Below are 25,886 nucleotides of genomic sequence, written 5' to 3'. Positions count from 1 at the left end.
TTTGGTGAGGTGTGGTTTGTTTTACACATTGGTTGAGGCATGGAGATGAGGATCTTGCTTTTTTTTTTATGATGCTACTATTTGGCCTACACACATGTCTGCAACTTTACCTTTAAGTAGTGTGTGTGCTGGTGTCCTCAGCTTTGGCCATCACTTTCATTCAATGCATTGGGTTGCTAAGGAACACAAAGGAAAGGATGACCCATACTCAGGGTTCAAACCTATATTGTAGTGCGGTTGTCATGCCATTAGCTGGTAGCTAAATTCAAACTATATTAAATGCTTGGTTATTAAATTTTTTACCATGCTTTCTTTCACATGCATGTTAAATTCATTTTTACAGTTATTCCAATCTCTGTATACATTAATTGTATTTTGCATCTGCACTATGCGTGTCATGTTGATAATATGTTAATAAGACCGTAACAATTATGTGAGGGTATCCGCTGTATATTAATTTTTCATTACATTGGTAGAATAGTAAAATTTGGGGGAAACCACTCTTTCTGTGCATTGAACTGCATTGAAATCACTTTCCGACACTAGGATTTCACTGTGATATATGAACTACAGAACAAGAATGTACATATATGGAGAAATATATGCAGAAAATTATATACAGAATGATCCAGGATATTAAAGTGACTGATTCTTGTTTACTGATACATATTCTAGGATCGCTGAGAAGATTATGAATATAAATATGACCATAGTTGTCTATGGAGATTCTCAGTCATCCAGGTCATAGTTGTCCCAAAAGTGCTTTTTCCAGAGGCAACTGGACTTTCTTGTTTTTTCTCTGAAGATGTTTTTGTTTCTCATCCAAGAAGCTTCTGAACTGAATAGCTTCTTGGTAAGCAGCGAAATGTTTTCAAAGAAAAAAACAAGAAAGTCCAGTTGCCCCTGGAAGAAGCACATTTGGGACAACTATGACAATAGTTGGTTTCTGACACTTTATAGTATTTATTTTGTTTATTCATTTTATTGATATCACACCTTATTTTTTTTTACAAGCAACTCAAAATGGTGAACATATCTAATACGCCTTCCGATTTTCCCCACAACAACCCTGTGAGGTGAGTTGGGTTGAGAGTGAGTTTCACCGACCTAGTTTTCATGGCTAAAGTGACACTAGAACTCAGGATCTCCCAGTTTCTAGCACGATGTCTTAATCACCAGATAAAACTGGCTCAAGTATATACAATAAAAAATATGTAGCCTATAAATGATTGGATCTGAAAGTGCCTTAACTGATGAAGAGTTACAATACAATATAATAATACAATACAATACAATAGTAGAGTTGGAAGGGACCTTGGAGGTCTTCTAGTCCAACCCCCTGCCTAGGCAGGAAACCCTATACCATTCCAGACAAATGGCTATCCAACATCTTCTTAAAGACTTCCAGTGTTGGGGCATTCACAACTTCTGGAGGCAAGCTGTTCCACTGATTAATTGTTCTAACTTTCAGGAAGTTTCTCCTCGGTTCTAAGTTGCTTCTCTCCTTGATTAGTTTCCACCCATTGCTTCTTGTTCTACCCTCAGGTGCCTTGGAAAATAGCTTGACTCCTTCTTCTTTGTGGCAACCCCTGAGATATTGGAACACTGCTATCATGTCTCCCCTAGTCCTTCTTCCTCTTAAGCTAGACATACCTAGTTCCTGCAACCATTCTTCATATGTTTTACTCTCCAGTCCCCTAATCATCTTTGTTGCTCTTCTCTGCACTCTTTCTAGAGTCTCCACATCTTTTTTACACCGTGGTGACCAGAACTGAATGCAGTATTCCAAGTGTGGCCTTACCAAGGCATTATAAAGTGGTATTAACACTTCACGTGATCTTGATTCTATCCCTCTGTTGATGCAGCCTAGAACTGTGTTGGCTTTTTTGGCAGCTGTTGAATTAAACTGTTTTGTTTTATGTTCTACAAAAAAATCACTGTGTTTGGATTTGGCCCACAAAGTTTTTCCTTTACTGTCCTTTTTTATCAGTACCTAAACTAGACAAAATAAATTACAGGGTGATATTGATGACAAAACATAGATAGTGACATATAGATGTGACTTATTTACAACAATTGCTAGATAATTTGTTTAATATGTTTAGGAATGCTGCATTCCTTGCATGATGATAAAAGAATGCTGCTATTGTCCAGTTGTACTAGAGATAAAATAGGAAGAATGAAAAACAACAAGGAAGGTTAAATGTATCTTAGAATGCTCTTTGGCAGAATTGTGATTAAAAACATAAGGGAGAAGTATTATTTGGGAAGTATAGTGCTGCTAATTGACAAATATTGAGTCTATAGATCAGATTTTTTACTCTTATTAAGTCATTGAGAAATCTCAAATGAGAAGAAAGTTTATAAAACAACTGTTGATTTAAAGAAAGAACATGATAAAAGAATTGGAATTGAATTATGTAAATGCTGTGTACAAACATGGTACTGAACTTGCTTGTAGATGTTGCAAGTTGGTCTATCATTAAAATAAAGCATGCATAACAATGGATGGAATACTTAGCAATTGGTTGAGTGGAACAAATAATGAAGTGTGGTTGGACAAATTTATGAGCATCCTTGTGATATTGTTAGAACTATGTTGTTTAGGAAAGTGTATAAATACACCTGAAGCCACATTATTGGATGAGAGGACAAAATGATTTGTAGTGAATGCTAGTATGACTGAATGATAAGAGTGCATGAAGGAAATTGATATGATAATCTATATATACAAACCAAGATTTTTTGATGCTAAAGGAAAATGTGGAAAGAACAAATGTAAGTTACACTACTGGCAGTAGAGTACTCTAGTAGTGCTGAATGAACATTCATTGACTACAAAAGTGAGTGACTGCTACAAAAGAAATACATTGAAGTACATTGCAAAACAAATGTATGAAAGGAGAACAGATGAATAGAAGGGAGAAGAAAAACAATAAATTTTGATGGAAGAAAGTTGGTAAGTTCTTGAAGAAAGAGGGAAATGAGAATATTAAAAAAAGAAATGGCAACATATAAATTGGCATATGGACACGATAGAAGAATGTTTTCAAGAATTAAAATATATGAAGTAAACTAAATTATGAGTTCTATTGGAGTAAATTAGCTGTATATTATTTTCTTTTATTATGTCATGTTTTAAGTGCATCTTTTAATTCCTTTTTGTGCTTTGTTTAATGTTGTTTACCCTGAATTTAAGGATAGTCTGAGCTGTGAAGACATTTTCCCAGTGAATAAAAGAAAAAGGAAGGAAAGAAAAGGAATCCAACATTATTATAGTCTGGTTACATTTTTTTTGGACTGCATTTTATGTTTAATATGATCAAAATTTTGTACTGAATAAATTTTATAAGAATCTTCACATAAAATTTTTTAAATATTAAACAGTGCATCAAATGCGAGTTTACCCCATATTGTTTTATTGTCTTTGTTTTTAAAATTAAAACTTAAAAAGAAAATAAAAAATATATGCTTGCATTACTAAATTAAATACTTACAATACTTAAATCATATTGTATAAGACCGTGATGGCAAATTTATGGAACGCATGCCAGGGGTGGCATGCAGAGCCCTCTTTGTGGGCATGCACGCTGTCGGCAGCTGCTCTTGTGATTTCCAGTGTGCGCTTGCGTGGGGGCCAGCTAGTCTTCACGCACACTGGAGCGCTGGAAACCCGAAGACCAGCTGGCCGGTACACACTTACGCATCGGCTAGCTTGTCTTTGGCACTCCAGCGTGCACAAAGACCAGCATGCAGGCCGGAAACCCAAAGGCCAGGTGGCTGGCACACACATGCACACCGGCCAGCTGGTCTTTGGGTTTCGGGTGCTCTGGCACACCTGCAGGCATACACTTTCTGGCTTAGGCACTTGGCGCCAAAACTGGTACCAGAGATAAACTAAAGAAGTTTAATAGATGATCCCAGTTGATTAAAATATTAGCAATGAAAATCACAGGATGCTTACATGCAAAGAATTAAACATGCATATTATTGGTATATTGACCATTAAAAAACAGGAACTCAGGAAAATACAGAAATAATTTATTAAATGTATCATATGCATATTTGGAAGGTCAGGATTGTTATCCTTATGTGATCTAAATACTTTTATGACAATTACTTTTATAATTGTTCATGAAAGATCAATTATATTTACAAGATGAAGGCAACATGCAGTCATCTAGTAGAGAATTTAAAATATTAACTCTCTCTGTGAAGATATGCTGTAGAGAAATTAGAGTAGAGAAAAAATGTACTTACCAAAAGAGAATTGGATCGATGATTATGTGAATACTGCTGAGAAAAAAAATCTGTAGTATGATCCAGTCTATTATGTCCTCCATACTCCGGAGCATCAGAATCCAAGGCAATTTTATATGTATGGCAATAGTTAAGGATTTCTATAGCGGAATTACATAATTTTAAATAAGAGATAATACATAGAATATAATATAGTTAATTGCAGAAGTGAGCTCTTTATATAACAATGTTTAGATAGTTTATGTGTTGTATGTCATGAGTTGAACACACATGGCTTTTCATTAGAATGCTGGGGTCACATTCCCAAAAATATATCAAAGCAGTCATAAAAAATAAATTTCATTTGCTTAATCTTTTTCAGATAAATGTAATTAGATCTAAATAAAATAATTAGATGTACTTATCTTTCAATATACAAAATACAGATGGCTCTTAGTATGTTTAGCAATTTTCTTCTTCTATATAATTATAATTAGGGAACAAATTTTGAAGACAGTTTAGGAAAATAGGTTGTTAAAATGAATCAAACTGCTCTCTAATCTACATGAACAAGGGTTATATATACCACCATTTAAGTACCTGTTTAGCATTAAGTATAAAATATATTTACCTATTTTACTTGAAGGAATAAATTTAGTTTATACCCAGTTATTTAGTAATAAACTGTTTGTAAGAAAATTGAATTTACTTTGGCGTAAACATGTGTAGAACTGTCAGTAATCATGAATTAAATATAAAGAAAAAATACTTAACATATGAACTTGGGTCCCACTTAATTTACTCATGCTTTACCATCATTAACTCAATGTGACTTAAGTCATAATTACCAAAATGTTTCAAGCGGAAAGCCAGGGAATTATTAGGAAACTTAATACAATGGAAACTTTTAAAAATGAAAAGCTATGAGATTTATTTACAGTAAAAAAAAGTCAAATACCATTCATGCATCCACAAATAAACACACATACATATATTCAAGAAAAGTCTGTAGATGACAGCCCTGTTCCAGCTTGGTCCCTTAAGCAAGAACAGCCCTCAACTCCATTCGGTGTAAAAGGTTTACTTTATCAAGGGCCAAGTATATTACAGTATAGAAAAGTCAAAACTGAACTTTGCGCACCAACTTTTCATGGTTAAATTTTCTCCCTTTGTCGCTTCCCATTGTTGACCTCTCATTGTCCAACCCGATGCAAAGCACAGGAGTGAGATGGCAATTCTGACAGGTCCAGTTAATAATGTAAGAAAGGCTGTTATAAATTTATTAGGATACCACAACCTTTGAAATCATTCAATCATACTTTCTAAATGCTAATTCAGATTTCTTATTCTGCCACATAACTAGAATTAGGCTGCATTTTCTTTGAGACTTATTTGTAACATTGTTGCATTAGCAAGTCCTTCCCAAAGGTTTTTTTGAATATCCTTACTTTGTTAGATAGACTTCTTTCTTTCCAAAGATACAAATTAATACTGATATGGCAACTATAACTTTTCTATTCCAGCAGTGTACTTAATACTGTAGATCCTTGGCTAAATCTGAGACCAAGTCATTCGAATTGATGAAAGTAGAGAGCTCTAATTTCCTGTCTTCTGCATTATCCTCAGATATTGTTCCAAAATTCTTCATGCCTGTAAAGAGACAGGGATGTGTGTGTCTGGGTGTATATGTGGTGAGATGAAAGAAAAAGATCTTAGAGAAATAAGGGTTACAAAAATGTGCCTACAAAACAGAAGACACGAAGAACAAGCTTAGACTGACTTTTCCCTAATTTGCGTGAATGTACAAGGGGAGAGGCAAAAAGTCAGGTTCTGTTAGTAAGCCTATATCAACAGAATACCAACCCGACTTATGGATGCAATTTCCTGACTTGGCCTAAATGAAAGGGCTGACAGTCTCCCACACAGAACATTTTTCTCCCTAGCTTAGAACAATATATTTCCTACTAGAGTGATAATATACAGATATAACACCATGTGAAAATACTGCACATGCACATATTCCAATATAGAGTCTGAATCTATATCATGTGTTGATAAATTCTCACCACAGCAATGGCAAACTGAACTTCTGCTACAAGATATAACTGTTTTTATGCTCAAGGGGTTACTACTTTCCCTTAATGGGACTAATTTCCTCTCAGAACGCTGAAAGATTCTGATCAACAACTATAGCTTACAGAAATTATTTAATAAAGCTTTTACATTAATAACTGTTTGTGAAAAATTAAATGATGAAAATTACTTAGGGCAGCCTTTGCTTGACCTAAATTTCTGCAAACGTATTACAATGTGTTCAAAGTTGATGCTTAAGTCAGCATGTTTCACAGAGGATTGACCCAGAAAAACTCCTAAAACAGCATGCAGAAACTTTCTTCCAGTAATTGTTTATATTGACAATCATTTTTAGTTCTCCCTTGCCTACCACAAAGAGATCAAAATACTTTGGATTACTTTACTGCTGCTTCTCCATTGAAATATGATTTCAGCAGGTGCCAGCCTACTGCTGAAATGATTCATTATGCATTTATAGAGGTAAAACAAGTACGTGAAGTGTTGATGGCAGCTGGACCTGTTAAGTCACTAGCGATATGAAAAAACACAATGAAGGCTGAGTGAAGCTGTAAAAAAACCAGTCTGTCAAAGGCACAGAAGCAAAAATTAGATACAAACATCTAAATTAAACCAAGTGATAGAGAAGCTATAAAGCAATTAAAAATTATACCCAATTATAAACCAATTATTTTGTTGCCAGGTATCTCCACATTCAAATTTGGAAAGCCTCAGGAAAACGATATATTAAAATATAAAAGCTGTTATGCTAAAAAGTATCTGCTGGGCCCAAAGGCATTTTTGCCAAATTGCTCTGTATTTTTTCTGCCTTATTTAATGTTACTTTTTCTTCCTGTCATTTGAAGACATTTCTCTCCATAGCCTCCTTCATTTTATAATTTCTCCTAATATCTTTTTCATACGTAGTGCCCCTGATACTCCTGTGGCATTTTCTAACATAATAATTCTTGTGTTTTAAGATTTCTTCACTGTTCTTCCTTTTGTCATTTCCATACATTATGCTGGGAAACTAAATAAGAGTCTTACTCATATAAAGACTTATTTTTACTGAAGTTGTTCCAGTTTTAATATGCTTCTCATTTGTTCTCCTTCATATTCCCTCCCCCCCTCCAAAGTTTTCTTGTCTGTGATAGTCACCGTTAGATGTTCTAGCAATCACAGAAATGTTTAGATTTGTATTAATATTTGACTAAAATTTCAATCTTCCAAAGCCTGGACTCCACATTATGATCTGAAAAATCCCGAATTTTATTACTGGTATCATAAACCTCACAGAAACCTATAGCTGTTATTTGATCTTTGATGGCTTTTTCAATACAGTACCAATAAACACATCATGGTTTATGAATGTAAGACTAATGCCTCTTCTTGTTTACCTTGTTCGAAATATATGCTTGATTTTATCATTTGTTACTGCTACAAAAAATCTGTAATGTTTAATTTTACATTTAAATTTACTGAGCAAGTGTTCTAGTTTTTTAAATTTTAAAAAGAAAAATATATTTTGAAAATAATAACCAAGAAAGCAGTGACAATATCTTTCTATGCTACTTGTACCTTCATTATTTCTCAACATACTTATTATTGAATTTGGAAAAATGTAATCAAGAAAATTTTGAAATGAAAAATATATATGGATGTTTGCTTCGAAATGTCCCCCTTTTGCAATACACAAGGTTGCTGCTGAGAAACAAATTGCAAAATATATTGTTAAACAATATATGTTTTCTGGAACTCCTGAATGATAAATGCAGTATCAGTTTAAGAAAAAAAAAACTTACTTTTATAATTTGGCTATTTTAACCTCCTACATTAGCTGAAGCAATAAAAGAAATATTAATGGTGATCAGTTTGGAAACAAATGTGTTATCTGTACTGTGTTCACTACTAAAAGAGCAGAACCAATGACCCTTAATGCAGAGTGATACTAAAGTGAGAATCTGATACTATTTATTATATCTCACACTTAATTACCATGTTTTTGTGTGAATAGAGGCTATTTATCTATATATTCAGTTGCTTATGTATGTAGAAAAATTCATAATTACTCTAGTGTTTTCTCCCTAGACTGCTACCTATTTTTTTGGGAAAAAATAGTTATCTTTTTTCTTCTATAGAAACCTTTCTTGGATAGCTGAAGGGAAGTTGAAGAAAAACATTTTATTGCTCTGTTTTTAAACAGTCAAAGGCTGAACTGTTTGTGGCAAACAAAAAACTGAACCAAAGAAACCCCTAAATGAATTTAATCAATTTTATTTGATTTATATCCATTTGTTTTTCCTCCATGAAACTGAAGATAGATAATTTAAGGATTTATGAGGTAGCTCCCAGTTTTTATCCATATCCTCTTGCTTTTGCAAGTATAAAATGTTTAGGTTTTTAGCAAAGAGAATGGAGAAGTGGCAATATTAACTGATACTGCAGTAATATGCAAAGAAGTATAAACTATTTGGCTTGCAATTATATCTCCATCAATTTGTATATTGGAGAGATTTATTTGAAGAACCCTCAGCTTTATATTGAAATTACAGGAGCCTACAATGTTTAATGTGTTTTCTGAAGAATCAAATATATTGGATTATGAAAAGGAGGAAGAGATGAAAACATTGTTCAAAGAAAGTATGCAAACATAGCACTTTTCAGAAAATCCCAAGAGTTACTCTTATATTTGTATAGTTACATACTTGTGATTGTACATAAGTAATTACAAACTAATAATCAGTGTGCAATCCATTATCAAAAATAAAATAATCTTCCTAATAAAAAAGGGGGTAGGGGTATTTGAATAATATTGCAAAAACATTCATATTTTAATAGTATTAGCTGTATGAGATTAAGCATATTGATGAAAGTTGGCATTTTGTGATCTTAAGTTAAATTACTTGTCTCCATTTTATGTAAAGATTGAATTCTAATAACCAGGGACACTTACATAAGTGCACTTCAAAGCATGAACAAGCAAGCAGCTCAAAGAGACAATTTCGCCTTGGGCAATCAGTCTCTAGTGACTCATTCCAAGTGACCTTGTTTGCTCATTAGAAGCTCTAGGTGCATCTTACAAATGTCAGGAAACTTTAATTTGCTTTTTCAAAGATGGATGTAATCTGAATGTTGATGTTAATTTTCCCAAGATTTCACGTCATATCAGCCATTATTTACATTGCTATTGAACTGACATATTCTTCCATTCTTGTATGAATTTGCATTAGTGTATCTTTGCTCAACCTGTTAAATTGTTTTCATGCCTTATATATAATATGCAAATCTAAGCATATTGCATCTATAATATGCAAATCTAAGCATATTGCACCTAACACATATTAGGATAAAAGAAAAGAGTCTACCTAGTAGTCAATGAATTCAATGAAATGTATTCTTCTGAATTATCAACCAATGTAAACACCACAGTTTGATGTATATAAACAAGATAGAATAATACTGAACAATATTCTTTTTGATGTTGATTTGTCAAGGCACTTCAGGACACTATAAATGGGTTATCAATTGCATAAACCTACGCATTTTTCTTTTCTAGTCCTAATTGTTGAGTCCTTTTAATGCTTTCCACCTTTCCTTTGCCCCAGGCTATTGGAGAGTAGCACTTTATTCTGTTCCAGCAATATCTTAAAAGATCCTTAAATATTTATAAATTCCTTAAAATATCCAACCTAGAACTAAGAAGAAAATTCCTGACCACGAGAACAATTAATCAGTGGAATGCCTTATCTCTGAAAGATGTGGGTACTCCATTACTGGAGGTTTTCAAGAACAGAGTTAGTCCAGAATAATATAGAGTCCTGCTTGGATAGGGACTTAGACTAGATGATTTCCAAGGTCTCTTCCAACCCTATTATTCCATGTTCTATGTTCTATCCTCCACTGCTGTCCACATAAACTTTTTTGAAAGGTCCACTTGTTGTTTATGAGATATACATGTTGAAGCTAGAGAGAAAGGATATTAGCTATCCACTCCTAATACTTAATTCATCTCAATGAAATCATTCTCATGTAGGTCTAAGCTAGAAATCTCCACAGATAATAGAAGTTATTTTAAGATCTATATGAACATGACATTTGTGTTGTTTATTTGTAACTGATAGGAAGAGATCTTTCCTATGGATTTTTAAAAATATTTGTTTCATAGTGTCATCATACTACCAGTACCCACATTTCCCAATAAATACTATTTTAAAATTTTATTTTAGAGAATATGCATTAATGGGTGGTATAGTAAGAACAAGAATTTAAGTTTTATATTTGCAGTAGGTGGTATCATTAACTTTGGACTATACTTCCAATAATTATCATGGACTTCCAGCTGATAGCTAGTGGTTTCTGTGAGACTAGACTGAAGCTGCCATACCTAAAGATAAAGCTGGCACATAAGGAGGGTAAACAAAAGCCAGGAATATTGTCTAAAACCTCCGTTAGAGGAGGTAGTTAAGAAGAAACCAAGTAGCTAAGGAAATAAATGATTTTTTTTTACATGAACCGGACAAAGGAAGTTGGGCCTGGCCACATGGAAAACTCCTTCCCAAGTCCCATCAATAGCTACCAGACTTCCCCCTCGGATAGGCGGCTTGAAACAATTTTGCTCTCAGCCCCAGGGGAAGGAGGAGGGGGAGAGCCAACCAATGATGTCACGCTCTTACTAAAAGCGAATTTTGGATCTAACTCTACAACGCAATGATGATCTAGAAATATTGGAAACTTTGAAAACTTTGTTATGCCTCTAAACCCGAAGCTGGCAGGGCAAGATGGCACACTTCCGTTGTCTTTATGAACTGTGAAAATTGACTCCACCTTTAAAACTTCAGGCTTCCTGTCTTTGTCTCCGTGCTACTCAGATAAATCTCTTGTTGATTGCTACTTTTTGGACTCCCTGGTCTGAAAAACTTTATCTTACTGCCAGTGTAACTAGAAAAATCACCTTCTGCTTGGACCTTTAATCCCCTGGACCCTCCTGGCTGTTCTACCTATCTGACTGATCACTCTCTGTATTGACTGAACTCTTTATTCTACAAACAATGTCTCGTAAAAAACCACCTCCTGGGAAACCTGGCTTTGCTGCCTCTGCCCCAACATCTACAACATCCAGTCCCAGTACACAATCAACGATAACAGCTTTGATGCAACCTAGAACCACAGAGACTGAATTCCAACAAATGTTTCAACAACTTCTACAGGGACAAGAGGAAATAAAAAGACAATTAAAAGAGATGAAAGAAGAAATTAAAGAGAACCAGGCCCAAATTAATAAAAACTCACAGAGACTGGATCTTTTGGAAGGTGGGACAGCTGAGATGAGGGAGGGGATGGAAGGGGTGCAGAAGGGAAACAAAGAACTTGACACCCAAGAGATGAAAATAGAATTTGAGAGAATGTCCTTTTACCTTAGATTTCAAAATGTGGTGGAGACAGATGATGAAGATATAAGGGACATTATGACAAGTATTTTGGCTGAATACATTCAGAAAGAGAAACAACAGATGGGGTGGGAACTAGATCTGGTTTATAGAGTGAACTCAGCCTATGCTAGAACACACAACGTACCTAGGGAGGTACACATTAAATTTCTCAGAAAAAGTACAAGAGATGAAATTCTGAGTGCACAAAGGGGGCAAGCTTTGAAATACCAAGATAGGGAAATAACCATCCTGAAACAGATCCCCAAGAAAGTGAGGGAGAAAAGAAAAAGCTATTCGCAATTAGCGAAGAAACTATACCAGAAGGGGGTGTGGTTCAGATGGTTGATGCCTGAAGGTATGCTAATATTCTGGGAGGACACAAGAGTTAGAATTAATACACCCATAGAGGCGCAGGCCTTTATGGAAAAAAATAAAGCTCTCCTAGAAAAACCAGATGATCCCACAACAGACATACAGGACACGGGAGGGGCCGGAGCTCTGGCGGCGGGGGGAGATGGGGCAATACCAAGAAAACTCAGATCACAAAAATGAATAAGAAAATCTGCTTGACATAAATTGTTCAAAATTATTAATTGAACTCATATGCTGACTATATATTACTATTTAGTAATGAATTTTGTGTAAATGTATATTATGAGTATGGAGGGAGGGGACACCTACCGCACATCGCAACTGCCAAAATTTGTAACCATTCCACTACCTTTTTCCCTGCTATTTTTCAAAAAAACCAATAAAACTTTGTTTTAAAAAAAATAGCTACCAGACTTGAAAATCAGCAAGGCAAGTGTAGCTGCCAGTGTTGTGAATCAACAACATAAGGACTTTGGGAGACAAAAGGATTCCTTAATTCTACTTACTATTTGAGTCATCTTTGGATTTAGACTTGGCAACTTCCAACTGTCTGGCTGGTATCTGGCAGCATAGTTGAGAAGGATATGCATGTGGGTGACAGTATGTGTGTGTTACAGAGAAAAAGGACAAATTATTTTATAACAGTAAAGTTTTGCTGTTACTTTAAATTTACTAGGTCTCCGTGTATTCCAGAGAACTAGCTGTGCCTCAATGTTTGATTGAAAGTGTTTTGACTGTGGCTGTTGACAAGGGCTGTGTGTGTGTGACCATAACCATAACCTGGAAACACGTGTAATACTTCCTGGAATATTTACATTCCTTCTAACTTCGAAATCATAGAACTACTACTTCTATAACACTATGCAATTGTCTGAAGTAATCATGTATGGAAATAAGGATCCTCTTCATGCTGAAGCCAATAAGGCATGGAACAGAACAGGTCTAAAATTATTCTGACTTTGAAATATTCTAAGCTTGAAACAGCTGTTCCAATTTACAAAACAAAATTTATATATTCAGAGTCTGTTTGAAGCAAAATGTTCGTTCTAGAGTGATATGGAACAACATTGCTATTTTTATTGAAATTACTTTAGTAATTATGGGCTTTTCTAAGCACAAGATTAGACTTTTATTAGTTTTATAATACTAGTTTTATATTAGTTTATCTTTCCTAATTTTCCAGTTTAGTCAATGCAGCAACATAAATAATAATTTAAAACTGCCATTAGCTCAATTAACTTTGGTGATGTAGACCAAGTGCTGGGAAAATGCATAATTACTTAGCTGCCTGTCTCAAGACTGAAAGCTATGGTACATTCTATCCTTATGTAGATGACATGCTGTATTGAAATTGACTCTGACTAGAAATATATGTAAACCATTATAGATCCATACAAGCAATATTAATACACGCTGCTAATAGTGTTGAGACTAGGTATGATATGAATGTAAATACTATTAGCACTAAGTCCATTTTCTGAGTTTTGGGATGTATGCAACAAATAGTCCTAGACTTATGACCACAATTTCTTGCCACAGTTTATAAGGGAAGGACTGCAGTTAAGTTAGTAGCATGGTTGTTAAGGGAATCTGGTTTTCCTAGTGACTTTGATTGTCAAAAAGTTGTAAAAGGTGATCACATAACCCCAGGCCATTGCAACCGTCATACGGTTGCCAAGTGTCTGAATTCTGAATATATGTGTCTGGCCTGCAGCCATCTTTTCTTTTGGATCTTTGGCCTGCCACACTTTCTATTATTCTACTATGCACTTTCTATTGTGGGAAAATGGAAGGGGGGGAATGTACAGAGTTAGATGATATCTAGCCATAACAAAATTCTTTCTAGAAAGCCAAGGTCATCCTTTGTCTTTGTACCTGTGCACCTGAACGGAACTGGATGGGTGGAACTGCCAGCATGGCAGTGGAAGATTGGACTATGTGATGGACTTGTGGGTGTGGGGGCAAGATCTTGAACTTTCAACTGGGTGGGGAAAACCAGGAAGCTTTCAGATTCGGGTTTTCCCAGATGTGCAAACATGGCTCTCTTAATAAATTGGAACTTTGAGGAATGTTTTGCCTTGGGACTCTGATTTAATTTTGGAAGCTATTTGGAACCCTGACAACATGACTGTGGGGATGGTGGCAATGGTGGTAAGTGTGGAAAAACAGTCATAAGTCACTTTTTACAGTGCTGTTGTAACTTCAAATGCTCACTAAATGAATGGTTATAATAACAATAATACTTTATTTACAGTCACAGACCAAAACACGACCACTACAAAAGAGACACAGCAGCCAATCACCAAAAGCCCAACTAAGGGAGGTTACAGCTCTCTCCTCTAATGGTCACAGCTCTCAAGAAAAACCTGGAAACCTGAGAGGTGATGTACGAGGAGACATCCCCAAGGCAATGCACAAACAAATCACAGCCATCAGGTCCAGAAGGGACAATTTCAAGAAGAGACAGCAACCTAGACCTGTCCACGCTATACATAGGGCAAAATAGAAGCTCAGAGCTGCTGCTCCCCTGTAAAGCCCTCACATGAATGGTTGTAAGCTGAGGACTACCAGTACAGGCATCCTATGTATTCACATGGTACTTTTACAGTTCATTTCAACATAGTTTTTCTTCATTCATAGAGCTTGCCTGGAATTTACAAATCCATTAATGATGGATTAATTAATGAAATAAATAAGCAGTAATATCAAAATCAAAATCAATGGGAGCACCTGACTGACATTCTTTGGGTTCAGAAAATAGATAAAATTGGCTCTGGTTAGTACTTGGATAGTAGACCACAAAGACATTCGGAGGCCATAGTCTACACTGAAAATTGACAGTTGGTTGACACTTCTTTAATTACGTTGTTATTTATTGCTTGATTGTTCATCTGATATTAATCGTTGTCATCTGGATATTGATTTCTACTAAGATGTTCTAGTCCTTTTGATTCCAACCCAATTGTCTAAGAAGAATCCAGTAGTCTAGAAAGAAAAAAATCTGAACTATTCACAACGTAAGGACTGTAACAATTACTATGTAGGACAGACAGGAAGAAGGCTAGTAGAGTGCATCCATGAACACCAACTATCAATCAGAAAATACAAGGAAATATCCTTAATTTCACAATACATAAACAGACTCAGCCATAATTTCAACTGGAAAACTGTCAGCATCTAAGCTAAATTCAAAAATGTGAAATAATTACAGGAAACCCAACATGCAGACAAGTTAGCAATCAACAGGCACATAAACAACATTTACATACCTTTCAAAAAAGACAATAAAAAACTAAAAAGGAAACAAAAGCAACAGCAAAAAGAGTACACAACCTCACCAGCAATCAACATCCAGATAAACAGGACTGACAAACAATCCAGCAGTAAATAAGCAGGTGCCCTGGTGGTATGATAGTTAGCATTGCAGGTAAACTCTGTCCGTAGCCTGGAGTTTGATCCTGGTAGTGCTCAAGGTTGATTAAGTCTTCCATCCTTCAGGTTGGTAAAATGAGTACCCAGATTGTTGGGGGCAATATGCTGACATTGTAAACTGCTCAGAGAGTGCTATATAAAGCACTATGGACAGGTATATACTGTAAGTCTAAGTGCTATTGCTAAATAATATCCTAATTAAGAAATTGCATATTCAGCCAGACAATCAAGCAGTAAGCAACAGCCTAATCAAGGAACTAACAACAGATGCTACCTTTGTGCCCTTTTAAACAGCTTTTTAAAATCCCTTCTAATCATATACCTTGTATGATTGTATTGTAAACATAAGACAAAACTGTGGACAATGGTTGATGAATTCTAGGTTCTCTTGTTTCATTCAATCATGGTTTGTTCCAGTAGTCCATTATTTTGTCAGATTATTCTGGTAGCCTAACATTTGATGTGGACTTTGTTAATTTGGACAATGTCCACACCAGTATGATTCTCCTAGTTCATGTTATTCTTTTTATATTTATTTTATATATAGATTGGTAACAGAGTTTTTGTGCATCCTTTCCATAGTCATAACTTAGTAGTTCATGTTATTCTTATATTTGAGATAGATAGATGAAGCCTAAAGGGTCTCTAAAGGTAGGCAATATTCAGCTGAAATCTATATCTATATTTATATCATCTATATCTCTTTTTATTTTATAGCTATATTTGATTTAAACAATATTTCCAAATAGAATAAAGGTGTTTTTGTCACCTTTAAGAATTATATTTAGATTTGGTCCTATAACTACTTAATTTTTTTTAAAAAAAAATTTAAGTTGTAGTATACTTTTAATCTTTTACAGTTGTATTACACACAGAGAGACACACAGACACACACACACACGTTAAAAATGGTCATTGACTGTTTTCATTGAAACCGATTATCTTGTCTTCCATAGAAATATCACTTTGAATAGTGTACACTAGAATAATGTGACCATTTTCTGGGATTCATTATCAAAAGTAATAGAGACCTATCTGTATGCCAAAGTTAAAACAGCAGAGGGTGATGTCATTGTCTTTTCCATAAATTATCATTCACTGCAATATGTGAAACAAAATATAATGAGATATAGAGAAAAGGATATTTTCCTGGTTTTTCTACACCTACTCGGTAATCGGTGTAACTTTGAGATGGATGAAAATTAAATACAAATAGGAGATTTGCCCTTTCGTAAGCAATAACTTTGTTTGATTCATGCTTTTCACTCACATAGGCCTGCAAGGAATAATATAAAAGTAACATTATATACTATTTAATTTGAACACAAACTTCATAGAAACAAAAAATATTTGCCAGGAAACATCTCCATGAGTGTCCTTGAAGAACCTTTTGTTTCTCTCTGCATCTCATGCAAACAGAAGGCATTAACACACTTCATTGTACCATTAATTTAAATTACTTAAATTTAATATATTATGTATTGAATTAAACATTTATAACTGAAACAAGTAAGCATATGGTTTAGTTTAAAGTTAACCATATTCTTGATGAACACAAGAAGCAAAAATATAATGTATCAGAAAGTGGAAAATTTTTGTACTTTTTGTTGCAAAGGAAATTTTAAGTATCTAATGAATAAACCTTTTGAAAAATACGAATGGATTTACCTCTATATAACTTTTTAAAGGCATGTGTTCCAACAAATCAAACTGAAGAACAGTGTTATGTTGGATATAAAATTTTAGAATCAAGACAAATAATTTGTTTGAAACAGTCTTAAACAATATGCAATATGAATAGTGACTTCATTATTTTTTTAAATGAAATTTCTTTCTGATTAAAATGTTGAATGTACCTAGTAGTGAAAACTGTTATATAATATTTTAAAATTATATATACTTTACCGGAAGTGATGCAAGCCAGCCAAATTTTTCTTCCAATTTATTCATATGTCTGTCAAACACATTTAGGAATCTATAGCGAAGAAGTTGATCATCAGCTAAATTAAACTGCCTCCTTGCATAGTGGTAGCTTTCATTATTGCCTTGTCTAGGAAAGTCTAACCACTCTGGATGTCCAAATTCATTACCTATTTTTTTAAAAAAAACATGGAAAGACATGAAAAATAAATGGATCTTCGGTAAATATCCTTGGAAAAAGTATTTAAACACTGTTGCAAAACCCCCCTGAAACAATATTAAAAGCTGTTGTTACAATGTAAATGTTGAAATCTTTAAACTATCCATGATGTTTTAGATACTGTAAAAAAATTGTGTTGTTAGATACTAAACAAATTGAGCAAGTTTGTACTCCTCAATTACCATGTACTGTTTAAAAATCGTACCAACTTAATGAGTAGGAAAGCAATTTAAAAATTATTACTCCGACCTATTTGTCATTATATATTAGATTTTTTGAGGAAACAGAGTTGAAGTAAATCAATCAAGATGACTTCCTACAAAATATAATGGATTATAGAAGGAATTGAACAGACCATGACAAGTTTGAACTAATTATTACTCTCAAAGTCACCCCATCTATTTGATGAAAAAAGGAAAGAAGCATTTACCAAGACATTGTCTTTTGCAATTCTCTCTAGTTGAAAATTTTAGACTTGTAGGCTATAAGAGGTAGGAAATGAAGTTCCAAATACAGTTGATATAAAAAAAATTGTTTTCAGGAGTGGTTTTGCCTCCGTCCTAGGGCTGAGGAAAAGTGACTGGCCAAGGTCAGCCAGCTGTTTTTATGCCTTATAGCAAGAAATAGTACTTAGACTTATATACCGCTTTGCAGCCCTCTCTAAGCGGTTTACAGAGTCAGCATATTGCTCCCAACAATCTGAGTCCTCATTTTACCCACCTAAGAAGGATGGAAGGCTGACTCAACCTTGAACATGGTGAGATTCAACCTGCCAAACTGCTGGCAGCTAGTCATTAGCAGAAGTAGCCTGCAGTACTGCATTCTAACCACTGTACCACTGCGGCTCTAAGGTGGGACTACAACTCATGCTCCCCGAGTTTGTAGGCTGATGCCTTAATCATTACACCAAATTGACTCTCAAGAGGAATCATATAGGACTTCCGGTTCCGGCGGCTACGGCGACGGGCAAGGACTTTGCCCGCTCCCGCTCTTCGGTGGGCTTCCCCCGTCTTCGGGGGGGGGCACAGGACGCCCCGAAGAGGCGCCCTGCCGAAGGAGCGGCTCGCGGAAGGCTCTGGCACCGGCGGCGGCTGGTGGGGGCTTTTCCGCTTTGCTCCAGGCACCGGGGAGCAGTTTTGGAGGACGCGCCTGTGTATCGCCCCATGCCGATCGGAGAATGCAAAACTGAAGGAAGCAGCAGCGGTGCGGTGAGATGCTTCCTCTCTTCATCCCCTTACTTTTGAATGGATAGACTTTTCAGTAATTTTAAAAGTTAACCTTTCGGATTCACTCTTTGAGGAGCGGCTAGAGGGGAGGGGGATTCCCCCCCCCTTGGACAAGCGGCTTGTTAAAATTCTGCTCTCGCCCCCAGGGGAAGGAGGAGGGGGGAGAGCCAACTAACGATGCCTCACCCCAGCAAAAGTGCTTTTCATGGGACTTAGATCCAGAACTTATTGATGATCTGAGAACTTTTTGAACTTTAAATTTTTTTTTTTATGCCTCTGAGCCCAAAGCTGGCAGGGCAAGATGGCACACTTCCGTTGTCTTCATGAACTGTGAAACCTGACTCCACCTTTAAAATTCAGGCTTCCGGTCTTTGTCTCTGAGTCGCCCAGAGGAATCTCTTGTGGATTGTGATTTTCTGAACTCTTTGGAGAAAAAACTTTCATCTATTGCTAGAGTGACTAAAGAAACTCCCACCTGTTTGGATCCTCTGCCTTCTGGACTCGCCTACCTGCTCTACTTCTCCAGCTGCCCAGTTTCTACACTGACTGATCTCTTTGCTTTTTAAACCATGTCTCCAAAAAGACCACCTCCTGGAAAACCTGGCTTTGCCATTTCTGCTCCAACATCTGCAACATCCAGTCCAGCCACACAGTCAAAGATAACAGAACTGATGCAACCTAAGACTACAGAGATAGACCTTCAACAAATGCTTCAACAAATTTTACAGGGCCAGGAGGAAATCAAGAAACAGCTAAGGGAAATGAAAGATGAAATTAAAGAAAATCAAGTTCAAATTTATAAGAACTCACAGAGACTGGACCTTGTGGAGGGTGGGGTGGCGGAGGCGAGAGGGGGGGTAGAGGCTTTACAGAAGGGAAACAAAGAACTTGATATCCAACAAATGAAAACAGAGTTTGAGAGAATGTCCTTTTATCTTAGATTTCAAAATGTAATAGAAACAGATGGGGAAAACATAAGGGACATTATGACTAATATTTTAGCTGAATACATACACAAAGATAAACAGCAGATGGAATGGGAGATAGATCTGGTCTATAGAGTGAATTCAGCATATGCCAGAACACACAATGTACCCAGGGAGGTTCATATTAAATTCCTTAGGAAAAGCACAAGAGATGAAATTCTGGGTGTACAAAGGGGGCAAACACTGACATACCATGACAGGGAGATAACCATTCTGAAGCAGATTCCCCAAAAAATTAGGGAGAAAAGGAAAAACTATTCGCAATTGGCGAATAAACTATACCAGAAGGGGGCGTGGTTTAGATGGTTGATGCCTGAAGGTATGCTGATATTCTGGGAGGAGACAAGAATCAGAATCAACACACCCATAGAGGCACAGGCCTTTATGGAAAAAAATAAAGCGAACCTAGAAAAAACAGAAGATACCACAATGGTCACACAGGACACGGGAGGGGCCGGAGCTCTGCCAGTGGGGGGTGAAGGGGCAACACCAAGAAAGCTCAGATCACAAAAATGAATAAGAAAACCACAATGTTATAAACAGACCGAAAGTAATAATGAAATTATATCTAGACTATATATCATAACTATATAAACCGATTGAAAATTATTTTTTCTAGAATTAATATGCTGATTTTTTATGATTATGTATTAATGTTTGATATTTAGATGTAACCTATGAGTTTGGAGGGAGGGGGCGTCTGCCACACTTGCAACTGCCAAAATTTGTAACCATTCCACTTACCCTTTTCCTTATAAATGTTTTAAAAAACCAATAAAACTTTTTGAAAAAAAAAAAAACAAGAGGAATCATATACTATTATCCTAATCATTGTGTTGACAGCCTACAAAATATGGAATTACAGCATATGTTTTTCTATAAATATATTTCGCATATTTTTTTCAAAATTGTAGCACAGCATCTCTGACTTTAGCTATAACATGATCATATCTTTAAATAAAATGTATGACATCACAACAGTATCTTTTCGCCACTTGATTGTAGCAAAAGCAAACATTAATTTGTGTGTTTCAATTTAGACCATACAGTAAATGGTGGAGATTTTATATAATACATTAATGTACTGTATCTATTAACAAGAATAAGTCTATGTACCCATAGGCCATGAAAAAGGAAACCCTTGTGCTCCTAATATTATGTAGTTCTCTGATGATAACCACATGACTATGGCCTAAGGTTGCTTTAATTTGTCTAGAAATCTAATTAGCATTCTAGATTACTGATGCTTACTCCTAGCTTTCTGAAGCTTCTATTTAGATGAAGATTTGATAAATAGAAACAAAGAGACAAAGAATTCAGATATGAATATTTTTTTTAAATGTCCCAATCACCTGAAGATTTGGGAAGACAATAATACTTTCCATGTTTTTCCCCTGTTCTAATGGTGACAATTTGACAATATGATCTACTCACATTGCTCTAGTCTAGTGTATAAATTTTCTGCAAAATATGTAAAATATGTATAATAATAAACTACAAATACTGAAGTCTATAATTGATTTTTTGGAATTGAATTCAATGCTCTGAACCTACAGTAAGATAGAAAAGTAGATAATGGTCAGCTGTTTTCATTCTGTGTATAAACCACATCTGTAATAGCCTAAGAATTTCAAAGCTAGAATATTTTTGTTTTATTATAAAATATGAATATTTTCCCTCAGGTACAAATAAAGATCCAATAAAGGATTTATTTTGTGATCAAGTTTTCAAAGTAATATATTTATTTATAAAACTACAACACAAAATCCACAGAAATAATTATAATGCAGAACTGAGATTATTTTATATAATTCTTTATCAGTACCATGTCAGTGCAAAGTATATTTAAATAAAGACTGCTACTGGAGTTCTTCAGATATTTCAAAACTCCCTTGCATTTACCACTGATTGAGAGCAGTTTATCTAGAAATGCTATCAGCATGCCTACAAAGGCTGGGTGATCCACTAGATACTTAATTATACTGCAAAGAAAACTGAAAGAGGTGTCAAAATTGACAAGCAACAAAGCTATCTGGTACCTTCATAGCTTAGTGCAAAAATGTGTGAAATAACCCTGTCAAGATATGTTTGCAGACTCCCCCAGACAGACTAGCTCTAAAAAGAGCCATTAAAATGTGTCATTTAAAAATATGAAAAAATGAAGTTCCCAAATGACAGCTGTCAAGCTTCATGAATAAATTAATATGTATGAAGCAATAGACATGCAAAATTATAATCCATGATTATTTATATCCTTGTAAGCTACTACTACTACTACACACATACAAATACCATGGGTAAATATATAAATGGCTAAGTTCAAAATTTTATCTAGCTCTATGCTGCACATGTATTACAAAATAGAGTTGTCTAAAATACTATTATAACAGAAAACTCACAGGAAGTAAATCCCAAAAATATAAAATTCACCTGAGGTATAATAATTTCCAAGCAGACATTATTCTCCTTTAGAAAATAGGTATCTTGCATGAGGAATATACTAACTCTAAAGGAGTATTTTCTTTAGAGTTGTATATTTTCAAGTTAACAATTTGCAATCTACTTTTCAAAAACCTGCATGATTTCCACTGCAGCTTGTGCAAAATGATGAATCTTTATAAATGTTGTTCTGCAAGCATCAAGAGTATTCTAAGGCCAGTATCCCAACATCAAAAATGCTAACTTGATCTAGATTTGCATAAATTTTCCCTATTTCATCATCAAATATGATTGGGGTTTTTTCTACTTCAAATTAATTATATCTATGTTATCAAATTTAGATCAGGTCCCATAAGTTAAAACAAAAAGTTTCATATTTACAAATTTATAGATGGACAAATAAGCTTATATTTTTGTATAAATGTTGTTACAAGTTTTTTTTAAAGTAACAACATATAAAATAAAGAGGAGAAAGGAAGAAAAAAGACGAAAGTACAAAAATATGTCAACCATCTCAGCAAGATCTGTCATCTCCAGCAATCATTCCTCCATTGTGAGTAACGCTCTACCTTTGCACTTTTGACCATATAATACCACCACTGCCATATAGGCAGTATAAAAACTGAAGGTAAAGGTTCATTCTCCGAGCCTGTGAGTTGGTTTCCAAAAGTTTCATTACTAAGCTAGGTAACATTCTCAGCTGAGTTTTTTATAGTATAAAAAGTTATAAAAAGTTCCATGATATTTTCCAGCTGTCTGTCCATTTTACCCAAAAGAGACATCTCTTATTTCAATTGTACATTAGTCTTCAAAATCTTTTCAATTAGTATCCACATTTATGTTCAAAATTTTCTGGCTTACCTATTTGCTTAACTCACTGAAAGAAATTTTGTTTTCACTGCAAAAAAAAAAAAAAAAAGAATATATATATGTGTGTGTGTGTGTGTGTGTGTGTGTTTTAATTATTTCCCATCATGAAATAATGGGCAGGTTTATTGTCCATATAGGTAACATTGCAGTTGTTGAGTGCATATAATTATATTTATTTATATATCAAATTTAAAAGCTTTCCCTCTTAATCATAGTCCAAGCAAGTCAACAGAGCTAGGTCTTCAGACATGTCTGCAGTTACAAAAGAGTTAAATCAATTCTTTATTTAGGATGGTCAAATCACGCTGCTGTGTTTTGTGTAAATACAAACAGAAACCTGAAAAATGCATCTGTGCATATTCATCACTGTATTATTAGCACTGCTGTATGAAAAAGAAATTCTGAATTGATATTATTTAGCTATTGCAATATCTTATATTCTGATTTACAGTTACTGAATTTATAATGGCTGAGACCTTCCACATGACTTGATGGATGAATGCTTTACCTTAAGATAGTGTTTGGCATTTTATATACAGAAAGCATGTGGCCCTGGCTCTGATCCTGAACAATGATCTACTTTCATTAGTAACAAGATACATTCATTCAACACAACACATTGTTCATTGCATGAACAATGAAATTCACGTGAGTCCATGTTTTACACTGAGCAAATTAAATTTATCCAAACAAAGCTCACTTAAGTTTTCAATAGAAAATATTTTCTAAAATTATATCAAGTTGGGCCATAGAAGAAATACATATATTTCATAGCATGGACTGTCAAACTCCAAGAATAAAAATATAAATGCTTAATACTAATGTTATTAAAAGATGTTTGGTCAAATAACTCCTTATTATTGCTTTGAGAAAAAATATATTATAAATTGTCTATTAACTATTTTTAAAAATGGAATAATAGAAAAACTACTGTTCAATTTATGATCACAAATGAGCCCAAAATTTTAATTATGTCATTGTGGTTAAGTGACAGGTCCATGTGACAACTCCCCTCAACTCAATGAAGCAATACTGGCTCCCCCCCCCCCCCCATCCATCATGGTTGTTAAGCAAACACGCAGGTTAAGTGGATGGGCCAAAAGAGCTGCCTTCCATGTACAGAAGGAAACTGTAGCACTGGGATGCAGAAAAGAAGCTTAGATCTTCATGATCCCAGGTTTCTTTTCTTCAGCCCAGCACTGTAGTTCCCTTCCCTTCTGTGTGCTCATGGCCAGGCTGATTTTGGAATGAAATCCATCTGACAAACAGCCAGAGGTGGGCTGCACTTGTCTTAGCAACTGGTTTTCTGGTTGTAAGTGCACTCATGCTCGCATCACTCACAAGTGCCTCTTCCGGGCAGAAATGAGCTTCAAACATGCAGCTAATCAACTCAAGCATCTCCGGTGAGTACAGCAGTTGTGGCACAGAACTCAGCTGGGCAGTGTGGGTGGGGGGAATGAGCCAGAAAGTTAGTTATAAATGGAAAGGATAGCGCAAAGGAGGGTGGAGGGGCCCAGCCAATGATCACAACTACCGGTTCACCTGAACCAGTCTGACCAGGCAGCAGCCCACCACTGCAGACAACCCTTCCACTCTCAAAGATGCTGGCTGAAAAAGCCAAAAGTGAGATTTTGGCATATAGCACTTGCAGCAAGTCATTTGCAACCTGGATGACTCCAAATGCCCCATGCTACAAGTGCCCCATGCCAAAATACCAGTTGGCTTTCACCATGGATATTTTCAGCCAATATCGTTGGGAGATACCAGACTGCTTGGTGGAGGGACTCTGCCTGGTGTGGGGTGAAATCAATCTGGTAGGCAGCAATGAAAAAAGTGATTTATGACTATTTTTCACACCCATGACCATTGCAGCATCTCTATGATCACACGATTTACATTTGGATGCTTGACATATTTATGACGGTTGAAGTTTCCCAGGGTCATGTGATCTTCTGACAAGCAAACACAATGGGGAAGGCAGGTTTACTTAACAATCATGTTACTAAGTTAAAAATTTCAGTGATTCACTTAATAAATGTGGTAAGAAAAGTTGTAAAAAGGGGCAAAACTCACAACAAAATTTTCACTTAACATACATTTTGGGCTCAATTATGGTCGTAGGTTGAGGATTACTTGTAGTTAACTAGTACAGAACTACTGATTTTGGAATTCTAAAAATAAAGCAAAATGTTATGTAATTTGATAAAACCATATGGAGAAAAATGATCCAATTTCACCTTAAGCTTTTTTAAAAATTAAAACAAACGTTCAAATACAGTCATGACTATTATTTCAACTACTATTACTCTTTATGGATAGTCAGTACTGTGCAAATCTAAATATTTTGGGTGTTTTAAATTGTCAATTTTAAATTCTATTTTATATATTTGATACCTCCTCCATGTATATGTATTTGTGTACGTATGTGTATGTGTTTATTTTTATCTGTATATGTGTTGTTTACTTGTATATTTTATGTGTTTTTATTGTACGCCGCCCCGAGTCCTCCGGGAGAGGGTGCGGCTAACAAATAAAATTTATTATTTTTATTATTATTATTATTATTATTATTATTATTATTATTATTATTATTATTATTATTATTATTATTATTATTATTATATGTGGATTAAGACCAACTGCTGGATAGATACAAAAAGATGAGAAGACTAGTAAGTAAAGG

The 25,886-nt window shown here is 35.1% G+C and overlaps 1 protein-coding gene across 1 annotated transcript in view; it reads right to left on the bottom strand.

Moving 5' to 3' along the window:
• GBE1 (1,4-alpha-glucan branching enzyme 1) overlaps positions 1-25,886 on the bottom strand; it is a 124,264-nt gene that overhangs the window by 9,491 nt on the left and 88,887 nt on the right. The window contains exons 13-15 of the mRNA XM_081952065.1: positions 17,448-17,632; positions 16,688-16,818; positions 4,261-4,378 (exon numbers count right to left, since the gene is read on the bottom strand). Coding sequence (XP_081808191.1) covers positions 4,261-4,378; positions 16,688-16,818; positions 17,448-17,632 — 434 coding nt within the window. The remainder of the gene's footprint in view (positions 1-4,260; positions 4,379-16,687; positions 16,819-17,447; positions 17,633-25,886) is intronic.

The sequence above is a fragment of the Natrix helvetica genome (assembly GCF_964273705.1).
Source record: "Natrix helvetica genome assembly, chromosome: 4".
NCBI classification, from domain to species: domain Eukaryota; kingdom Metazoa; phylum Chordata; class Lepidosauria; order Squamata; family Natricidae; genus Natrix; species Natrix helvetica.
The sequence above is the reverse complement of the archived record's forward strand: the minus strand, read 5'-3'. Positions and strand labels throughout refer to the sequence as shown.